At 44.9% G+C, this 21,052-nt stretch overlaps 1 protein-coding gene across 1 annotated transcript; it reads left to right on the top strand.

Annotated features, from left to right (window-relative positions):
- Positions 1 to 39: 39 nt before the first annotated feature.
- Positions 40 to 20,280, top strand: RAE1 (ribonucleic acid export 1). Its single transcript, XM_049869549.1, has 12 exons — positions 40 to 231; positions 5,534 to 5,630; positions 6,806 to 6,910; positions 8,651 to 8,743; positions 12,191 to 12,277; positions 13,168 to 13,254; positions 13,362 to 13,433; positions 14,623 to 14,730; positions 15,495 to 15,601; positions 15,689 to 15,764; positions 17,122 to 17,316; positions 19,155 to 20,280. The coding sequence occupies exons 2-12, from the start codon at positions 5,541 to 5,543 to the stop codon at positions 19,239 to 19,241; spliced, it is 1,107 nt and encodes a 368-aa protein (XP_049725506.1). The 5' UTR covers positions 40 to 231; positions 5,534 to 5,540; the 3' UTR covers positions 19,242 to 20,280.
- Positions 20,281 to 21,052: the final 772 nt, after the last annotated feature.

Genomic DNA, 21,052 nt, shown 5'->3' with positions numbered 1-21,052 from the left:
AAGCCTTTGTCCTCTCTTCTGCTTTCCGGTCGACACGGGAAGTGGCTCGGAGGCGCATGCGCTATGTCCTCGAGGTAATCGGAGCAGTTTCCATTGTTGGGGTGAGCAGACCTCGAGCTTTCGGGACTCCTCGGTGGCACCTCGCCCTCGCCCCGTCTTCGGAGCGGGGTTGCAGGCTCCCCGGTCCCTCCAGCTTCCTGCCTCCAACTTCCTGCTGCGGGCGACTCTCAGGTAGGCCCCGTGCCGCCTCTCTGGTTACCCGCCGCCATGGCACCCGCGGAGGCCGGCTGCCCCCAGCGGAGTGCCGGTTGGAGCGAGATGCTGGGAGACGAGCCGGACTTTTAGCCGAGTTTCGTTAGTGGCCCCTGGAAGGGATGTCCGAGCCGGGAAGGGTCTTCGGGGCCCCTTAGGCTCTAACCCCACGTTTATCTTTTGCGGGAAACCGAGGCTCCGGGAAGGGGCACACAGCTGATGGCAGTGTCTGTCGCCTCTGCCTAGAAAGCCTTTCCCTATCGCATGTCTGGTTTCTCCCCAGACACGTCACCTCAGAGAAGCTTTCCCTGACTGTCCTTCTAAAGAGAGGCCTCTCTTAGTCTCCCGCGTTAACCTGCTTAATTTCGTTGGTATCACTTAGCATTGTTTTTTTGTTTTCTTATACTGTTTTCCCCAGAGAAATTCTGCAGCGTGCTCATTTAACGAGTATTTATTAAGCAGTAGCCGCCACGGGCTAGGCAGTGTGTGGAGGCGCTAGGTGAATAAAAAGGAGGGGAGAATCCAGACACCTCCCCCTTGGAGCTGACATGCTCCTGGGGAAGAAGTTGATTGTAAACAAGAAATTCCAGATGATATCGAGTGCTATGAAGAAAACGGGGTGAGGGGATGTGGTGGAGGGAGTAGACATGGTAGATTAGGAAGGCAGGGAAGCTTCCGAGGAGGTGACTTTTAAAAAAATATGTTTAACAGCTTCATTGAAGTGTAATTTACATACCATAAAACTCATTCGTTTAATGTACATTTGGATGAGTTTGGGAAATTTTATACAATTGTGTAATCGTCACCACAGTGCAGTTTCAGGACACTTCCATCACCCCAGAAAGTTCTGAGGAGGTAACTTTTGAATTGGGACTTGAAGGTTGGCGGGGAGGCTGCTGGGGAGGAAGGAGAAGGGAGGGAATCCCCCCAGGCTGGAGCTACAGGGAGGAGGAATGCACCTAGGCAGGGATGAGCTGCCAGTGGAGTCAGCCCAGTGGAGACAGCCGGGCTAGAGTGCAACAGAGGGAGGGGGAGAGTGGGAGGAGGTCAGTTGGAGCTGTGGGTGCACGTTCTGAGATTCTGGAGGGTTCTCAATGCCCAGCATAACGTGTGGTTCCTACAGGCTGGGCTTACACTTGCATGACTCTTGCCTCGAGTTCCAGGCCCTTTCCCCTAAGTTCATTCCTAGTGGCAGAAATGTTCTCTCGTGACTTGGGGTTGGGGGGAGGGGAATGGATGGAAGTAGCATTTTGTGAGAACTTCTAGTGTGTCAGTCACTGTGTGTGTGTGTGACATTGCTTAGTTCTGCACTTAATATGTCTGTACTTGCTTGTTACACGAAGCTCTAGGGACGCTCAAGCACCTTCCCAAAATTCTTTGCTGTCTATCTGTTCTGTGCCATCCTGGGTGTAGAAATGAGTTGCTAGGCTCATTTTGGAGAGGTGACTGACATGGCAAACTGAGAGGTGTAAGAATTTGCTAACCCATAACAAAATTGAAAATGTGGCATCAATGTGTGCCAGTGAACAGGGAATTACAATGCGTAGATTTTTTCTTTGAAAGGAAAAAGGAAGAGAACATTGCTTATTCCACCCACTATGCACTATGTTCTACTATGCCAGGAATGACAACTTGAAGAGAAATGGCATTGCATTTATCATCAGAAAGAACATTTCAAGATTTATCCTTAAGTTCAAAGCTTTTAGTGATAGGATAATATCAATATGCGTACAAGAAGAGTAATTTCTATATGCCTTCAAAGAAGACCAGTTAATAGGACTATTATTCAAATTTATGCACCAACCACTAAGGTGAAAGATGAAGAAATTGAAGATTTTTACCAGCTTCTGCAGTCTGAAATTGATGAAACATGCAGTCAGAATGCATTGATAATTACTGGTGATTGGAATGCAAAAGTTGGAAACAAAGAAGGATTGGTAGTTGGAAAATATGGCCCTGGCGATAGAAATGATGGCGGAGATCGCATGATAGAATTTTGCAAGACCAACGACCTCTTCATTGCAAATACCTTTTTTCACCAACATAAAGAGCGACTGTACACATGGATCTCGCCAGATGTAACAAACAGGAATCAAATTGAATACATCTGTGGAAAGAGATGATTGAAAAGCTCAATATCATCCGTCAGAACAAGACCAGGAGCCAACTGTGGAACAGACCTTCAACTGCTCATATGCAAGTGCAAGTTGAAACTGAAGAAAATTAGAACAAACCACGAGAGCCAAAGTACAACCTTGAGTATATCCCACCTGAATTTAGAGACCATCTCAAGAATAGATTTGACGCGTTGAACACTAATGACGGAAGACCAGACGAGTTGTGGAATGACATCAAGGACATCATATATGAAAAAAGCAAGAGATCATTAAAGAGACAGGAAAGAAAGAAAAGACCAAAATGGACATCAGAAGAGACTCTGAAACTTGCTTTTGAACGTCGAGCAGCTAAAGCAAAAGGAAGAAATGATGAAGCAAAAGAACTGAACAGAAGATTTCAAAGGGTGGCTCGAGAAGACAAAGTAAAGTATTATAATGACCTGTGCAAAGAGCTGGAGATAGAAAACCAAAGGGGAAGAGCGCACTTGGTGTTTCTCAAGCAGAAAGAACTGGAGAAAAAATTCAAGCCTTGAGTTGTAATAGTGAAGGATTCTACGGGGAAAATATTAAACGATGCAGGAAGAATCAAAAGAAGATGGAAGGAATACACAGATTCTTTATACCAAAAAGAATTGGTCAACATTCAACCATTCAGGAGGTACCATATGGTCAGGAACCGATGGTACTGAAGGAAGAAGTCTAAGCTACACTGAAGGCATAGGCAAAAAAACAAGGCTTCAGGAATTGATGGAATATCAATTGAGATATTTCAACAAGAGGATTCAGCTCCGGAGGTGCTCACTGGTCTATGCCAAGAAATTTGGAAGACAGCTACCTGGCCAACCAACTAGAAGAGATCCATATTTACGCCTCTTCCCAAAAAAGGTGATCCAACAGAACACAGAAATTGTTGAACAATACATTAATATCACACACAAGCAAAATTTTGCTGATGATCATTCAAAAGCGGCTGTAGCAGTATGTCAACAGGGAACTGCCAGAAGTTCAGGTTGGATTCAGAAGAGGACGTGGAACCAGGGATATCATTGCTGATGTCAGGTGGATCCTGGCTGAAAGCAGAGAATACCAGAAAGATGTTTACCAGTGTTTTATTGACTGTTTAAAGGCATTCAGCTGTGTGAATCATAACAAATTATAGATAACATTGTGAAGAATGGGAATTCCAGAGCACTTAATCGTGCTAATGAGGAACCTGCACACAGACCAAGACGCAGTTGTTTGAACAGAACAAAGGGATAGTACGTGGTTTAATGTCAGGAAAGGTGTGTGTCAGGGTTGTATCCTTTCACCATACCTATTCAGTCTGTATGCTGAGCAAATAATCTGAGAAGCTGTACTGTATGAAGAGAAACAGGGCATCAGGATTGGAGGAAGACTCATTAACAACCTGCCATATGCAGATGACACTACCTTGCTTGCTGAAAGTGAAGAGGACTTGAAGCACTTACTGATGAAGATCAAAGACCACAACCTTCAGTATGGATTACACCTCAGCATAAAACAAAAATCCTCACAACTGGACCAATAAGCAACATCATGATAAACAGAGAAAGGATTGAAGTCAAGGATTTCATTTTCCTTGGATCCACAATCAACATCCATGGAGGAAGCAGTCAAGAAATCAAAAGATGCACTGAATTGGGCAAATGTGCTGCAGAGGACCCCTTTAATGTGTTGAAAAGCAAAGCTGTCACCTTGAAGACTCAAGTGCACCTGACCCAAGACATGGTATCTTCAACTGCATCATATGTGCGCGAAAGCTGAACATTGAATAAGGAAGACCGAAGAAGAATTGACGCCTTTGAATTGTGGTGTTGGTGAAGAATATTGAGTATACCATGGACTGCCAAAAGAATGAATAAATCTGTCTCGAAAGAAGTACAACCAGAATGCTCCTTAGAAGCAAGGATGGTGAGATTGTGTCTTACATACTTTGGACATGTTGTCAGGAGGGATCAGTCCCTGGAGGACGTCATGCTTGGCAAAGTACAGTGTCAGCGGAAAAGAAGAAGACCCTCAACGAGGTGGATTGACACAGTGGCTGCAACTGTGGGCTCAAGCATAACAATGATTATGACCATGGCGCAGGACCAGGCAGGGTTTCTTTACGGGTCACTAAGAGTCAGAACCGACTCGACAGCACCTAACAACAACTGTGCACTAGATGCTGTGTGCTTTCTGCATACGTAATCTGATCCTCAGAGCAGCCCTGGCGAAGGTATGTTTCCTGTGTTTGCAGAGCAGGAGAATGAGACCCAGTGAGATTAAGGTCCCAGCCCTGCTGAGTGACAGAGGCACAGTTCAAACCATGCTGGGCTACTAGACTATACCAAAAACCCGTTGCTGTCCTGTTGATTCCAACTCGTAGCAACCCTGTAGAGTAGAACTGCCCCATAGGGTTTCCAAGGAGTGGCTGGTGGATTCAAACTGCCAACCTTTTGGTTAGCAGCCGAATTCTTTAACCACTGCACCATTAGGCTGTGGCACTCAGGAAAAAAACTTGGAGTGGGAGGGGACTCTTGCTGGGCAAATGCCCAGAAACATTATTGCTGTGCCAGCCCTTTTGGAACCAAGCAGACCGGAGTGGATTACTTTAAACTCCTTCTCCGGGGAAGTGGCAGAACCGCTGCCAAGTCTGGTTGGTTTTCTAAGTACCTATGTGGGGATATTGTAAGAAGAAAGTGAACTCCCACTGAGTGGAGTCCTCAGTGGATGGCAACCTTCTGCCTTATTCATTGTTGTAGTCCTCAGTTTCTGTAACTATTTAAAGACCAAGCAAATTCTTTAAGCTAGGGACTGAAAAATACTCTACTATAATGAATCAATGTTTGTTCATTTATTGTGACAAGTGTATCATACTAATGTAAGATGTTAATATTAGGGAAGCTGGGTATGGAGTATTTGGGAACTCTCTGCCCTGGCCTTACGGTTTTTCTGTAAATCTAAAACTACCCCAAAGTAAGAAGTTTATTTAAAAGATACTCTGCTTGTCACGTATTTGTTTAGATCACTTCTAAAGAGAGACGCCTGAAATCAAGCCAGTTAGAGTCTTCATTTTCCTTTTGTAACTTACATTTATTTTGCCTATCAGTAACGTTTAGTACTTACAGAACCTGCTGTTAACCTTCTCCGTTATTTTTTAGGGCCAAAATGAGTCTGTTTGGAACAACTTCGGGTTTTGGAACTGGTGGGACCAGCATGTTTGGCAGCACAACCACAGATAATCACAACCCTATGAAGGTACCAGGAAAACTTCACAGGGTCTGTAGGGAGAGTGCAGGCCAGTGACAGTGAGGCCTGGGAGCCTCGTCTGGGGACCCGTTTGTCTAGCCCAACGTTCCCAGACACTGCATTAATGTCGTGTTGCCCCTAGCTTCCTCAATCACTGGAATCACCCAGAGTGCTTGTTAAACTTGTAGATTCCTGAGGCCATGACCACAGCTATCAGATCAGAATTTCTGCGGGCGGGGACCAGGTGATTGCTGTGATCAGGCACTTTGGAGCAAAAGTGAACTGGTGGGACATGTGGGAAGTAGGGCCGTGGGCATTTTGTCGAGAGTGCTGTGTCTGGTCCTGGCAGTGCTAGTACTTACACTGGCCTTTGTTTTTCTTTTGAGTCGGGAAGGCTAGTTCAGTTAGTTCTGGAGCACCAGGGAAGTCTGCTATGCCATGGTTAGTGGAAAAGAAAGGAGCTTTGAATTGAATCGTAAAGATGCACTTTTTTTTTTTTTAATTGTACTTTAGATGAAGATTTACAGAACAAACTAGTTTCTCATTAGACAGTACACGTATTGTTTTATGACACTGGTTAACGATCCCACGACATGTCAACACTCTCCCTTCTCGACCTTGGTTTCCCTATGACCAGATTGCCCGTCCCTCCCACCCTTCAGTCCTTGTCCCTGGGCTGGTGTGCCCATTTTAGCCTTACTTTGTTTTATAGGCCTGTCTAATCTTTGGCTGAAGGGTAAACCTTGGGAGTGATGTCATTACTGAGCTCAAAGGGTGTCTGGGGGCCATACTCTTGGGGTTTCTCCACTCTGTCAGACCAGTAAGTCTGGCCTTTTTTTGTAAGTTAGAATTTTTTTCTACATTTTCCTTCAGCTCTGTCTGGGACCTTCTATTGTGAACCCCGTCAGAGAAGAACTGGGCACCATCTAGTTGTACTGGGCTCAGTCTGGTGGAAGCCATGGTAGATGTGGTCCATTAGTCGTTTGGACTAATCTTTCCCTTGTATCTTTAGTTTTCTTCACTCTTCATTGCTCTGAAAGGGATGAGACCAGTGGATTATCTTAGATGGCCACTCACAGGCTTTTAAGACCCCAGACGCTTCTCACCAAAGTAGAACGTAGAACATTTTCTTTATAAACTATGTTAAGAATGCATACATTTTCACAAGGACTTTTTCCCACCAGGATATTGAAGTAACATCTTCTCCTGACGACAGCATTGGTTGTCTGTCTTTTAGCCCACCAACCTTGCCGGGGAACTTTCTGATTGCAGGATCGTGGGCTAATGATGTAAGTGCTGCTTAAATGCGTGTTAAAATAATATCTCTTTATAAGGTCAAGGTGAACTTTTTCTTTTTTTAGTTCTGTTCTTTCCCAAGCAAATGAAGCAGAGTTAAGGCTTATTTGTGGCCTTCTTAAAGAAATCAGTTTAGGGGGTGTGAACTCTTCTGAATGGCAGATACCACTTGTCCTTACTCTAATTTTTGTTAGAAAAGCATAATCATGCTCCGAAATTCTGATTCTAGTTCACTGTCTGTAAGTGTATTCCTACATCAAATGCAGTGTTCCTTGAGAGTGAATATTGCTCATGGTGGTGGTATACATAAACAAATTCCCCTCTTGACATCCTGAAAACGTTTTTCAGGCACGTGTTACACCCTCTTTAGCTTTAGATATAGCACAGATCCTGCATAGAAGTTATCCTTAACCATTGTTACAGAAAGAAAGGTAAAAACTCTGATAGAAAAATAAGCACAGATTGTGAAAAGATACCTCATGAAAGGAGGAGGGCACCTTAAACCATCCAGCCTCACTAGTAATCAGATAAATTCAGGTTTAAATGCTAGACTTTTTCCCTGGCAAATTAACAAAAATGAAACATTTGAAAGAGTGGAACATAGTGTTGGCAAGGATAAGCCAAAACCTGGCATGTACTGCTGGTAGGTGTGGGTATTGGTACAACCTTGGGAAAGGGTGATAGGCAGTGTTTGTCAGGAATCCTTTGTCTCATTGATTACCCTTCTGACAGAGGAAATTAGATAACGCATTTTATAGACAATATCTGATTTAATATGTACAACAGATAAAGTAGTATGAACTTACCATCATCTCTGTTTTATGGATCAGGATGTTGAGAAGTAAAACTCCTGGCCCAAGGTCACATATCTGAGTGAATGGAGAGCTGGGATGCAGACCTGATGCAGTCTGGCCCAGGGCCCGGACTCCTAGCCACTGCCTGGTCCTGCCCCTCATAAAAACATGTTATTACTGCATTAAATTGTGCTAACCCTAACCCTACTTGAAATTTTGAATAAATTGTAATATCCAGTAGTAGTGATAATTTATTGCATGTCCATATGATAGTGTACCATTTTCAAAGTTCTTACAAAGGGTTTTTAAATTGTGGCCTGCGAGTTGTGAGGGAGGCAGAGGGGCAGGAGCGGAGAACAGGTGGGGGAGGAGGGTGGCCACCGTTGAACAGGTTTCCTTTTTACTTGCAGTTTCTGGAGAAGATTTCAATTGATTTGCTGCTAAAAATGTTTAAGGACAACTGCGTTAGAAAAATGTTTAATGACGAATAGGCTACTGGTGAGAGGGAGAAAAGGTGCAGTTATTTTCTTATCGTAATTATAAAATCTCTTAAGTGAAATACATTACTCTTACAATCCAGAAAAAATTGTATAAAAATTCAAAGTACAGTATTCAAAAAGAAAAGTAGGTTTCCACTTTGGTCTTGATTCTTTAGATGGTAATGGGTAAGTGACATTCTGTCTCATTTCATAGATGTGATGAGAACATGATCCGCAGTTTGGGGTGCCAGCAGTAGAAGTTGCATTTTTTAATGGCTCAGAAATAGACATGTAGCTGCTTGCAGACACGTCTCACTTGCTTCGTTCTTGAAGTTAGAAGATTAGGTCGATGTGAGAAGTCCACATATGTTTAAATCGTATGCTCCTGGTTGTTAGGTGTTCAGACGATGTAGCACATTGTGAGTTGTTTTGCTGACACCAGTCTGCCTTACTTCTCTAGGTTCGCTGCTGGGAGGTTCAGGACAGCGGACAGACTATTCCAAAAGCCCAGCAGATGCACACCGGGCCTGTGCTGGATGTTTGCTGGAGTGACGTACGTCTCACCGACTTTTAATCTTCTGCTTAAGACAGTGCAATTCAGAGTATTTAATAATTAGAAACACAAATTGTGTGTGTGTATACATATTGTAAGGAGCCCTGGTTGTGCAGTGGTTAAGTTCTCAGCTGCTAACTGAAAGGCTGGCAGTTCAAACCCAGTAGCCGCTCCAAGAGAGAAAGATGCTGCAGTCTGCTTCTGTAAAAATTACAGCCTTAGAAACCCTATGGGGCATTTCTGCTCTGTCGTGTAGGGTCGTTAGGAGTTGAAATCAGCTTGACGGCCAACACGTTTGGTTTTAGTTTATACGTATTGTAAGAATTGTAAATTCTGAATGTAAATAATTTATCGATGTCTCCCGAAAGATCACAGCCTTGAAAACCCTATGGAGCTGCTCTACTCTGTACACGTGGGGTGACCATGAGTCGGAGTTGGCTTGATGGCACCCTGACGACGACAACAACTCGACATTCTTAGTGTAGTCAGTTGATGTTCACTTGAATTAGTTACTCTCTGGAAGCAGGCAATGCTGAGAGCTTTTTTGGCATAAAAAGCCGTTATTTTATTAACATGTTATCTTGAGCAAGAGGGCAAATAATTTCTTGAATTCTTTCCTGCCTCTAAATATGCCATGACCTTATGTTGTTCAGAATTAGAAATTTAGCATTCCAGAAGATAAATACTTGAAGAAAATGGACTCATTTCTATTATAGAATCTTTGGATTTTTAGAATTCTTTTTCCTCCCCAAGCCCCATACATCAGCAGTATAAGGAAATGTGTATCGTTTGTTCAGCTTTGAGCCAAATTTAAAAAAATGGAACCATGTGCCTGCAGCTTTTCTAGCATTTTCGCATTCAGTCCGGGCCTGGCTTCCGGTGTTGGTTCTCTCATGGCTAGGTTTTCCATTGCGCCAAATCTCCGAGTCTGCTTCCTCATTTATAAATGAAGGGGGTGGTAATGATAATTCAGTACATACTTACCAGGCACTGATTGTGTGCTGAAGACTGAGGATAGAGTGGGGCTCAAAACAGGCGAACCTTATGCTCATGGAGCTCAGGCACCTTTAGGAAGGGACAGGCGAATACAGACAGAAACAGGAATTTCAGATAGTGGGAAGGTGTGACTAAATCAGTATACAGTGTGGAGCCCAGTGCCTGTCATGAAGTGGTTAAGGGATTTGCCTAAGGGAGCACAGCACAAGTGGACTGAGGCTGGGCCCAGACCCAGACCCTCCCAGCTCCAGAGCCAGTACACCCAAGAGGCCTCCCTCTGAGAGCCTGATGGGGAGAGGATGAGGGACTGGGAGAGGCAGGAAGGGCAAGGTTGCAAGAGAGGCAACCACTTAGGTAACGGCATAGGCATGAAAGCGCCAGGGTTACCTTTGAGGCATAAAAGCCAAACCTGCTGAAGGTGGTTCTGCAGTTCTCTAAGGACATGCCTCACCTGTGTGGCCATGGCAGGTAGAACTTAGCATCACGGGGTGGAGAGGTGTGGGGGCATTATTTCCCTGAGCCTTTTGGTAGGTCGTCCTCTGTCTGCATGCCCATGAGGATCTGGCTGGCTGCTGCTCCATGGTGATGGCTACATACCTGGAGACATGAAGGGGAAGTGGGGGGCCGGCATTTTGTAATGACTCTGAGAGCTGTACCATCAGTCCACTTAGCCCCAAGGCAGTACTTGTATGCATTGGTATATCTTGTCTTTGTGTTTCCAAGATCTGTAGAGTTATCCTCATAACTTCATTAGCAGAGTGAGGAGCAGGTTTGTGTCTTCTTTCACATGGAGAACTGGTGACTTACTAATGGGATGAAATTTTTGCTAGGGGATGTTGGTGCTAAATCTTGGAGCTATGAACCAGAAATGAAATAGTCTAGGCCAGGGGTTGGCGAACTATGGTCCTTGGGCCAAATGTGGCTCATTGCCTGTTTGTGTAAATAACATTTTGTTGAAACACAGCGACGCTGATTGTTTTACATAATGTATAGGGCTGCTTTCAAGCCACAGTGATAGAGCTGAGTCATTGCAACAGAGACCTTCTGACCCACAAAAGGTCAACACGTGTACTGTTTGTAGCTTTTAAGTTTGCCGATCCCTGGTCCAGACTTTAAGTTCAGTACTTTTTTATTTGATTTACTTTCGACTTCCATATATAAATATTTTAAAAGTGTTGCATGGTGTGCTCATTTTTTAAACCATTCTGCAGTGTAGATAGGACCAGTGATTATTGTAAAGTAGCGTAGTTGTACTACGTGAGCTTTGGAATGCTATTAAATATGGAGAGGAACAAAAGTAATGATTGTGTGTGTGTGTGTGTGTGTGTGTGTGTACAGAGAGAAAAGAGAGAGAAAGTAAATCTAGCCAAATGTTTACAATTAGTCAGTTTAGGTGAAGGGCTCATGGGTGTTTATTGTGTTATTCTTGCAACTCCTCTAAAAGTTTTATCAAAACAAGGGAAATTTTAAAAAGTGCATAGATGTACAGTGTGCAAAGACTGTTCCTGGAGGGTACACCAGTGGCCCATGTTTCCTCAGACGGGAACCAGGGACGGGAGGATACTTGTTTTTCCACTATGTAACTTTAAATGCCACTTGAATTTTTGATCTCACTTACATATTCTCTCTTTAAAACATAATTGGTAATAAAAAATAGAGCTGAATAGAACAGAATTCAAATTCACATAAAAAGACCAGATTTAATGGTGTGACGGATACTGGAGGAACCCCCAAAACTGTGGCCCCCTATGCTGAAACTATTTCCAGAGCCTGGTTTTCAGGCAGAGATTAGACAGCCCTATAAAACAAACAACAACACACATGAGGAACGTGCTTCTTAGTTCCATTGAATCTGCGAGACTAAATGGGCAGCCCCTGTCCAAAAGCAGAATGAGAAGGCGTGAAGGGACAGGAACTGGACAAATGGACACAGGGAACCCAGGGTGGAAAAGGGGACCATGCTGCCACATTGTGGGGATTGCATCCAGTGTCACAAAATACGTGTATAAATTTTTGAATGAGAAACTAACTTGAGCTGTAAACATCCACCTGAAGCGTAATTAAGAAAAAAAAAAAAGGTTTAAAAAGAATAGAGCTGAAAATGTGTTTTGTATCTGACACTATAGTTTGTAATACAGTGGCCCCCAAACAGTTAGAAAATTTTAAATTGCAGAGCAAACAAACCTTCCTCAATGATGTTCAAGCTAATATTTAATTATACGTATAACCCAAAAACCAGCACCGTTGAGTTGATTCCGACTCATAGCAACCCTGTAGCAGAGAGTAGAACTGCCCCATAGGGTTTCCAGGGAGTGCCTGGTGGATTCAAACTGCCAGCCTTTTGGTTAACAACTGTAGCTTTTAACCACTATGCTACCAGGGTTTCCAGTTATGTGTATAGAGATTTTATTTGTCTTAGAGTGCCACATTTTCTCCTCTGTTTTATTTTAGGATGGGAGCAAAGTATTTACAGCATCTTGTGATAAAACTGCCAAAATGTGGGACCTCAACAGTAATCAGGCAATACAGATTGCACAGGTAATAAAAACTTAACCGTGCACATAAATGCTAGGTGGGGCCGATGTCTTTAATTGTAACTATAATAATCCTCTGTTTAAAAAAAATACAGTTTGACTGTACCAAATGAATTAGAATTAGGCACAGCACACAGCTCCTTAACGTGAGAACAGCACCAGTTTCAGAACCGTTCTTGTTCTGGTTAGTGTTTCCCAGGTGGGTCTGTCACAGGTCTTCCATATGTGTGTAGAGTAGGAGTCTCCTGAGGAAGGCATTATAGGGAATTGGCGACATTAAAATCTATAACAGACAAATATCACAAGTGGTCCTTGTCACTCACGTGTTTGACTTTGGAACACTCACATGTGGCTGGCCTTTTACCGACTATATTAGTCACTCGTTCATGCAGGAAATAGTTGTTGAGTGCCTCTCTATGTGGCAGTGTCATCAGGGGCTCGGGATACAGCAGAGTAAGGGGGAGGCTTTTATTGCCCACTGCGGCGACAGACAGATTTTTGTGTGAAGAGTGCTAAGAAGGGGGGAGGTGCACAAAGGAAGAGAAGTTAGAGCCGGGGAGTCCAGCCTGGTCAGAGGAATTCAGGAAAGCATTTTCAGAACGGCGTTAGGTCCTCTTTTTCATGTCCCCTTAGTAAACAAACCTGTGGAGTTCTCTACTCGTGATTTCTGAACATCTCCCTAGTTAATTACCTTCCATATCAAGTTCAAGTTTATTAAAATGGAAGGTAGATAGATGGTGTTATACTAAAGAATATACTCTGATCACGGGGAGGGGCTGAAATGTATTTTTTTATTTGGTGTGATTTCTGTATCTAAATGAATGTTGAGAATTAAAGCCACTGGGCATGTTGTCACATTTGCCCTGATCAGTGTTGCATTTGTCTTGTTGAAAGCATGACGCACCTGTTAAAACCATACATTGGATTAAAGCACCAAACTACAGCTGCGTGATGACTGGGAGCTGGGATAAGACATTAAAGGTATAACATGCCCTGGGGATCGGGTGGCCCCATGGGGACTGACGGTAGTCCTCGCCCTCTTTGGACTTGCTCTCAGCAGTGGCTTACTGACTCCATTTTGGTTTTAGTTTTGGGATACACGGTCATCAAATCCTATGATGGTTCTGCAGCTCCCTGAGAGGTGTTACTGTGCTGACGTGGTAAGGAATTCCCTTAACTCGATGTTTACTGATACGCATTTCCTTTCAGATTTTTTTTTTTTAAAGACAAAATACGTATTTTGTTTTTATAACTTAATATGTGTTCCTTTTTCAACAACAAAGCATTTCTTACCTTAAGGCGTCTTGCAATGAGAGGGTAATCTGAAAACCTGTCAAATTTTAATAATAGATCTGAGAGAGAGAGTTCAGATGGCCTCGGTCGCCTTAAATTGGGACATTTCTGTGCTTTGTAGCAGAATTACTAAATACTCAGTGTCCAGTGTTCTGCACGGTTGTTATTTGAACATGTGCAGATGGCCCCATGGCATCATTAACGTGACCCTTTTTTTTTTTTTTTTTTTTAGTTCTATAGGGTGTTATCTTAGAATATTAATGGAAAGCTATACAGGTTTGTCATGCCTATCCCTGTAGAAACATACAGAACACCTTTATTGCGTGGCCGTAGGAAAACTGTAGCTTTGCGATGTGGTGCTGGGTCTTTGGGAACTATCTGAATGGGGTAGAAACTAAAGAACTTTCTCCACTGTTTAACCTTTCAGTTTTATACCAGTTACCCCAGTAACTGTATTTTTAGGAATTGATCATGATGAAATAATCATAGATGCAAACGGTTCTTGTCTTATATAGAACAGTGAAACACTGAAAGTAACCTAACGGGTCAGCAAGACAGACATGATTAAATGAACCCTGTGGAGCAATCACTGGATGGCATATCAGGCAGCCACTGTTCGTATTCTCAAAGGGTACGGACTAAGGCTCACTAAACACACGTTGAGGAAAGGATCACAAATTATATAGAAACACACGAACACACACACGTGTGTGTGTGATGCCCAGAAAAAAGGCCGGACTGAAATGTGCCAGAATGTTCCATGGTTATCATTGGAGGGCATGCTATAGGTGATTTTCCTTTCTTCTCTGTTCCTAGGAGTATTTTCTAAATGTTTGCACATTACTTTTATATTTAGTTTTTAAGAACAAACGTTCTAAAAATTTATGAAAGTTTTACTTTAAAATAAGATTTCTCTAAGTCTTTGTAAAACATACACTGGATTATTAAACTTAAAAAAATTTAGACTTATTTTTGTGATTAAAAATTTGATCTCATCCTTTGGAATAAAAGGTACCCTCCTTCACCCTGAGCATGTCTGTTCTCCCCGCCCCCTAGATCTATCCGATGGCCGTGGTGGCGACTGCAGAGAGGGGGCTGATTGTCTACCAATTGGAGAACCAGCCTTCTGAATTCAGGAGGATAGAGTCACCGCTGAAGCATCAGGTGAGTCAGACGTCACCTGCTGTATGCCAGACAGTGCTTGCACCTGGAATACGATTGTACTTTCAAAAACCAATTAATGTTTTTAAAGATAGTATGGGCAGGGTGGTTGGTTCTCCAGGGCTTGGCCAGGAATTCATGACTGGAAGGAGGAAGTGAGGACCCTGAGGTTGGCTTCTCTGGGTGACCCCTTTTGTCTCCATAATGCCTGGCACCTGCTCCTCCCCCACAGGAGTTTGGAAGTGGACCATTGCTGGGGATTCTTGGGTAGAGTTACAGAGACCCTCCTTTGAGCCACTCAAAGCTGAATCTGGATTGCCAGCAGTGGCTGGCTTCTGGGTAGCACGTTCACAGTTTAGAAAGCACTGCCACAGCCACTCCCACTTGTTTCCCTGGGTGGTGGGCCAGGCAGACACAACGTCCCTTTCCAGGGCAGCAGAGGTGCAGAAACCAGTGACTTGTAGAGGGGCTCCCACCTGGTCAGTGATGGCTGCCAGTCAGGGAGTGTGTCTTGCTGCCATCCCGGTCACCACGAGGGGCCGGGCAGGGTAGGGGCTGTTGAGAACAATTAGTTATTACACAGGAAGAAACTAAACGCTTGCTGGAGGCATAGAGACATCTTCTGTATCAAACATCTATCTGAGGGACATACTTCTGGCTTTCCTGAAAACTAAAATGGGATAAAAATTATTTATGTTAGTTGTGAAATGTTGTATTTTACCTTGTGATAATGTCCGTTTTTTTTTTTTTCTTTTGTTAAACTATAGCATCGGTGTGTGGCTATTTTTAGAGACAAACAGAACAAGCCGACTGGCTTTGCCCTGGGGAGCATTGAGGGAAGAGTTGCTATTCACTATATCAACCCCCCAAATCCGTAAGTGGGACTCTGGCAACTTGTACATTTTCACTTCAGGCTTTTTTCTTTTAAAAAGGAAGTTTTAGATGGGCCTTTGTTTTTCAGTGCCAAAGATAACTTCACCTTTAAGTGTCATCGGTCCAACGGGACCAATACTTCCGCACCTCAGGACATTTATGCGGTATGTTTGTTTCTTTCTTTCTTTCTTTCTTTATTATTGTGCTTTAGATGAAGGTTTACGGAGCAAATTAGTTTCTCATTAAACACTTCATACACATACTGTTTTGTGACATTGGTTGCCAACCCCACAACGTGTCAACACTCCTCTTGTCGACCTTGGGTTCCCCATTGCCAGCTGTCCTGTCCTCTTCTGCCTTCTCGTCCTTGACCCTAGGCTGGTGTGCCCCTTTAGTCTCATTTTGTTTAATGTACTTGTCTAATCTTTGGCTGAAGGGTAGACCTCAGGAGTGACTTCAGTACTGAGTTTTAAAAGGGTGTCCAGGGGCCATACTCTCAGAGTTTCTCCAGTCCATGTCAGACCTCTAAGTCTGGTCTTTTTTAGTGAGTTAGAATTTTGTTCTACATTTTTCTCCAGCTCTGTCCAGGATCCTCTATTGTGGTCCTTATCAGAGTAGTTGGTGGTGGTAGCTGAGCACCATCTAGTTGTGCTGGACTCAGTCTGGTGGAGGCTGTGGTAGTTGTGGTCCATTAGTTCTTTGGACTGATCTTTGCCTTGTGTCTTTGGTTTTCTTCATTCTCCTTTGCTCCAAAGGGGGTGAGGCCAGTGGAGTGTCTTAGATGGCTGCTCACAAGCTTTTAAAATGCCAGACACTACTCATCTAAGTAGAATGTAGAACATTTTCTTCATAAACTATGTTATGCCAATTGAGCTAGATGTCCCCTGATAACATGGTCCCCAGCCGTCAGCCCAGTAATCCAGTCCCTCAGGGAATTTGTATGCAGTATGGTTTAGAAGCTTAACTTTAATCTTGAAAAGGCAGCTAGAAACTAAACTTGGAGGTGGGTGTCTGAAAACATGGAGCAAATAGAATTGAGCTCTCTTTGAAGAGCTGTGGAGCGTGTGTGCATTCATGGTAGGAGGGAAGGGCTTATGCTGCAGGCTTCCGTTTTTGTGAACGTGTCAACTTACTCCATTCTGTTTGTTTCTAACTCGAGCTTAGAATGCTTTCTGGGAGAGTCTTCTACCTCCTTTGTGAGTGCGGTAGACCACAAGGCAGCTAAAACAGAATTGCTGTTTGCAAAAAAGAAAACGTCATTTTTCTGGGGCACATCCTTGGTGTTACTAGCACACACACATCAGTTCCTGTGACTTGTGCTTGTCACAGAGACGAGCGGTAGCTCCGGGTTGGCAGTAGGGTCAGGAAGTGTGGCTCACTTCCTGTGTGCCCAGAGGGCAGCCGCTCTGATGAAGTGACAGTCATGCATTTGGTTTCCAGACCAACACAGGCCACGTGTGTGAAGAATCTTGAGTTCTTTGCACCTCTGCTCTGCTTCTCATTGTGCATGGATTCTCGCAGGTCAACGGAATCGCGTTCCATCCCGTCCATGGCACTCTGGCAACGGTGGGGTCTGATGGCAGGTTCAGCTTTTGGGACAAAGATGCCAGGACAAAACTAAAGACTTCGGAACAGTTAGACCAGCCAATCTCGGCCTGCTGCTTCAATCACAATGGAAACATATTTGCCTACGCATCTAGCTACGACTGGTCCAAGGTGAGAACCTGCCAGGCCTGCCTGGTGCTCTGGCTGCAGATCCAGGCTCTGCCAGAAGGCCCGGGCTGGGATCCTGACTGTCCGTATTTGCCATCTGTCCTTGGGCCAGTCAGGTTCACCTCCCTGTGGAAGGAGTTGTCGGGGCCTTCCTCTCAGGGCCGGGAGGCTCAGTGACGTACCACATCTGCAGCCGTCTGCAGGCCTAGCTGGCTTCCCACAAGTTCTCTAGCTCAACTGAGGCGTAACGGAAACGTGGTAAACTCACACATTTAAAGTTCCGGCGCCTGCAGATACCATGAAACCATCTTCACACTCAGGATGACAAACATTTCACCTCCCCCAAAAGTTCCCTTGTGTATCACTCCCCTCCCCCAGACAGCCGTTAACCTGCTCTGTCACTATCGATTAGTTTGCATTTTCTACGATTCGGTATGGATGGAGCCATATTCTGCCTCTTTTTTTGCCTGACTTCTTTCACTCGAGCAATTGAAATTCACGCCTTTTGCTGCCTGGATTCCTGGGTAGGGACAGACTGCCACTTGTTTATCCACTCGCCTTTTGAAGCCAGGTGTTCCATTTTGGAGTTTGGGGCTTTGCCTGTCTGGGGCGGCAGCCACGTTGGGGCCTGTGTAGCAGCCTGAGGCCCTGGACCCCGGGGGCTTTGCAGCGGCTGCCTCCACAGGCTCAGCCCAGGGGCTGCAGCAACACTCTGTGTCTCAGTTGAGATACCGCCCCCAGGGCTCCGCGTTACCAGCACTAAAAAGGCTGTAGGAGATTGGGAGAAGTGAGAAAGCTCACTGCTTTAAGTGCTACTCACAGACTGAAGTCATCAGATTTATCTAGCCAGTCAATGTCATCTCATAGTGAGAGTTACTTAAATTCTAATCTTCTGTATTTAAAAAAAAATTCAGGAATTGTCTGCTTTTTTAGTTTAGGGAAAGAGTGTACAGTGATCTCCCACATGAAATCCGGGTCACCATCATTGCTGTGTCACTGCAGCATGGTGAGGCCGAGTGTGCCGGGGCGCTGTACCACCCTGACCAGGCCTCGTGGTTACCTGGGGCTCCTGCCTCCCATGCTTTGCCTGCTCATCTCTCTTCCCTGCCCAGCTTGGGTCTCTCCCGCACTCTCAGATCTGATCACGTCACCGACCTACTTACCACCTTTGTGGCTGCCACTCCTTTTCCCTGTGGGACATTCACGGCTCCTTCCTGCTTGGCTTCATCCTGATAATCCAGCCTCCCCCAGGGTTATGCAGCACCCCTTTCTCCAACACAGCCATGAGCAGAACAGCCCTTTCTCTAACACAGCTACGAGTGGAACACCCCCTTTCCCAACACAGACACGGGCAGACACACCAGCTGCCACCTGTCCTTGTGCCCACTCCCTGCGTCTGGGTGGGGTGGGCTGTCCTGGCTGTGCTCTCACCCTGTGGTGTCTCAGATAGATGTCTCTTCTGTGAAATCTTAAGACAGAGCTCGTCATCCACGGCCCTCCCCAAGGGAATGCGGGGCACTCGACTTTGTAGGGAAGTGGCAGAAGGTTGAAAGGGCTTTAACATGAACACACAGATAGGTGAAAGTGTGCTGTCACAGGCTGTCCCTCCAAGCAGGACACTGAAACAGGCATCCACCAGCTCCTCAGCCTTTTCTCTGAGGACTGGGGTTTGGTTTAATATTTATTTCTCTCCGTCCTTGTTGCTGTCGTTTGGTTTTGTTCCCTTAGAGGGCTTATGCTTCAGCACATGGCCTAGGACCTGGCTTATAAAAAGTGCCCCCAAGATGTTAGCCACAAAATGCTTTTTAGTCATGAGCCTGTGGGTTTTCTTTCCTCTTTAGGGCCATGAATTTTACAATCCCCAGAAGAAGAACTACATTTTTCTGCGTAATGCAGCTGAAGAGCTGAAGCCCCGGAACAAGAAGTAGTGGCTGCGCCTTCTGGGCTGATGTGCATTGCGTCCCCTCTGCTCTGCCTCATCTGTGTGACTGGAGGGTGGTCATCCATGGACTTCACCCCTGAGGGAGCCATGGAACTGCTCAGCAGTCCAGCCCCGCTGGCAGCAGCCATTCACGGTCTCCATTCCACTGCCCGTTACAGGTTTCCCCCGAAACTTCAAGGGGTTGAAGTGACTGGGGGGGCCAGACTCCTGTGGGCTGCCACTGCCGGTGTTCCCTGTGTATCACTCAGCCCTGTGTACGTTAGAGGGCGGGAAGCGCCCTGTGAGCCCTGTACTCAGGCCTGTGTGCGTTAGCGGGGCGGGAAGCGCCATGTCAGCCTTGTACTGTACTTTGTAATAAAATGTTTTGAAGACTGCCTACCAAGCCATCTTTGTCCACCCCTTCTCTCTCCCCACCTCGTCTCTCTCAAGCCTTGTCCTGCTCCTCGTCAACATAGGGTTTTAATTGGCAGTTGCAGACCCCCTCTGGGAAATGCAGACATCTCGTACCCGGGAGAGGAGAGATCCTGAGCTGTGGTTTTTCCTGCCCTGTGGAATGCCTGACAGCTTGTCCAGGTGTTGGCAGACTGTGTTTGATCGTGTTTCCTCTCTCTCATCCTTTATTCCTATCTTGAACATTCCCATTTTTCCAGTTCTTCTAGTGACGCCAAAACAGGCCCGTTCTCTGTGCCGAGTGGACAAGCCTGGGAGGCCGAAGTGGGGGCATCTGTGTGAGCGTCCAGCCCAGGCCCTGCGTGGACATGCTCTTCACTCAAGCCCTCGGGCGCGGTAGCTTGGCTTTTGCTGCTTTTTTATTTCATGTAATTTAAAATTCCTGGTAAGCATCGGAACTGGATTTCAACTTCACAGTTAATTTTTAGTCTTGTATTTTTACCTTGTGATCCCAAATGCTTTTTATGCCTTATGTTTGGGGCTGGTGTATAAACTCTTGTTGAGTGTAAAATCTGGCATTGGGACCTTGTAATACGTGTTTGCCGACTCAGAAAAGAATGACAATAAAATTTTCTACCGGAAGACACTGCCTGCACGCAATTGCTTAAATTCTTTGGTAGTCAGACAGCAAATGGTTTCAGCCCCATTCATTCTTTGGCCCTTTCTTTTAGCCTAAAATTATTTTTTGAGAGAGAAAAAGGCAGGTGCACTAGAAAAACCTGAATTTCAAGGTAACCGTTGACAGCCAATTTTCCCTTGTGCTTATGAATCATCCCTGTGGTTTTACGATCTGTACTTAGGGGAAGGTCTAGCAGAGGAGACTGCTGCAGTGAGAGATTTAAGCTTGATCATCTCAGCCAGCTGCCATTTGAGGTGCGAGTAAAGGTACTAGCTTGAGTTCAGCTGTGGTTTCATTCTTTTTACAAGCTAGTCTCTGGCTGTGGTTGAAAATGACAACAGAGTAAGGAGTCTAAGTCGTGGGCCTCTTTTTTTTTTTAGTGTCCTTTTCCAGGATTGGACCTTGCTAGGGACTTTTTTTTTTCTTTTTTAATTGTACTTTAAAGGTTTACAGAACAAACTAGTTTCTCATTAAACAGCACACATATTTTATGACATTGGTTAACAACCCCATGACATGTCAACACTGCCCTTGGTCAACTTTAGGCTCCCTATTACCAGCTTCTCTGTCTCCTCCTGCCTTCTAGTCCTTGCCCCTGGGCTGGTGTGCCCCTTTAGTCTCGTTTTGTTTTATGGGCCTGTCCACTCTGGCTAAAGGGTGAACCTCAGGGGTGGCCTCATTACGAGAGCTGAAAGGGTGTCTGGGGCTCATACTTTCAGGGTTTCTCC

Source organism: Elephas maximus, chromosome 25 (genome assembly GCF_024166365.1).
Source record: "Elephas maximus indicus isolate mEleMax1 chromosome 25, mEleMax1 primary haplotype, whole genome shotgun sequence".
NCBI classification, from domain to species: Eukaryota; Metazoa; Chordata; class Mammalia; order Proboscidea; family Elephantidae; genus Elephas; species Elephas maximus.
Note: the sequence above shows the minus strand (reverse complement) of the source record. Positions and strands in the feature narration are given on the sequence as shown.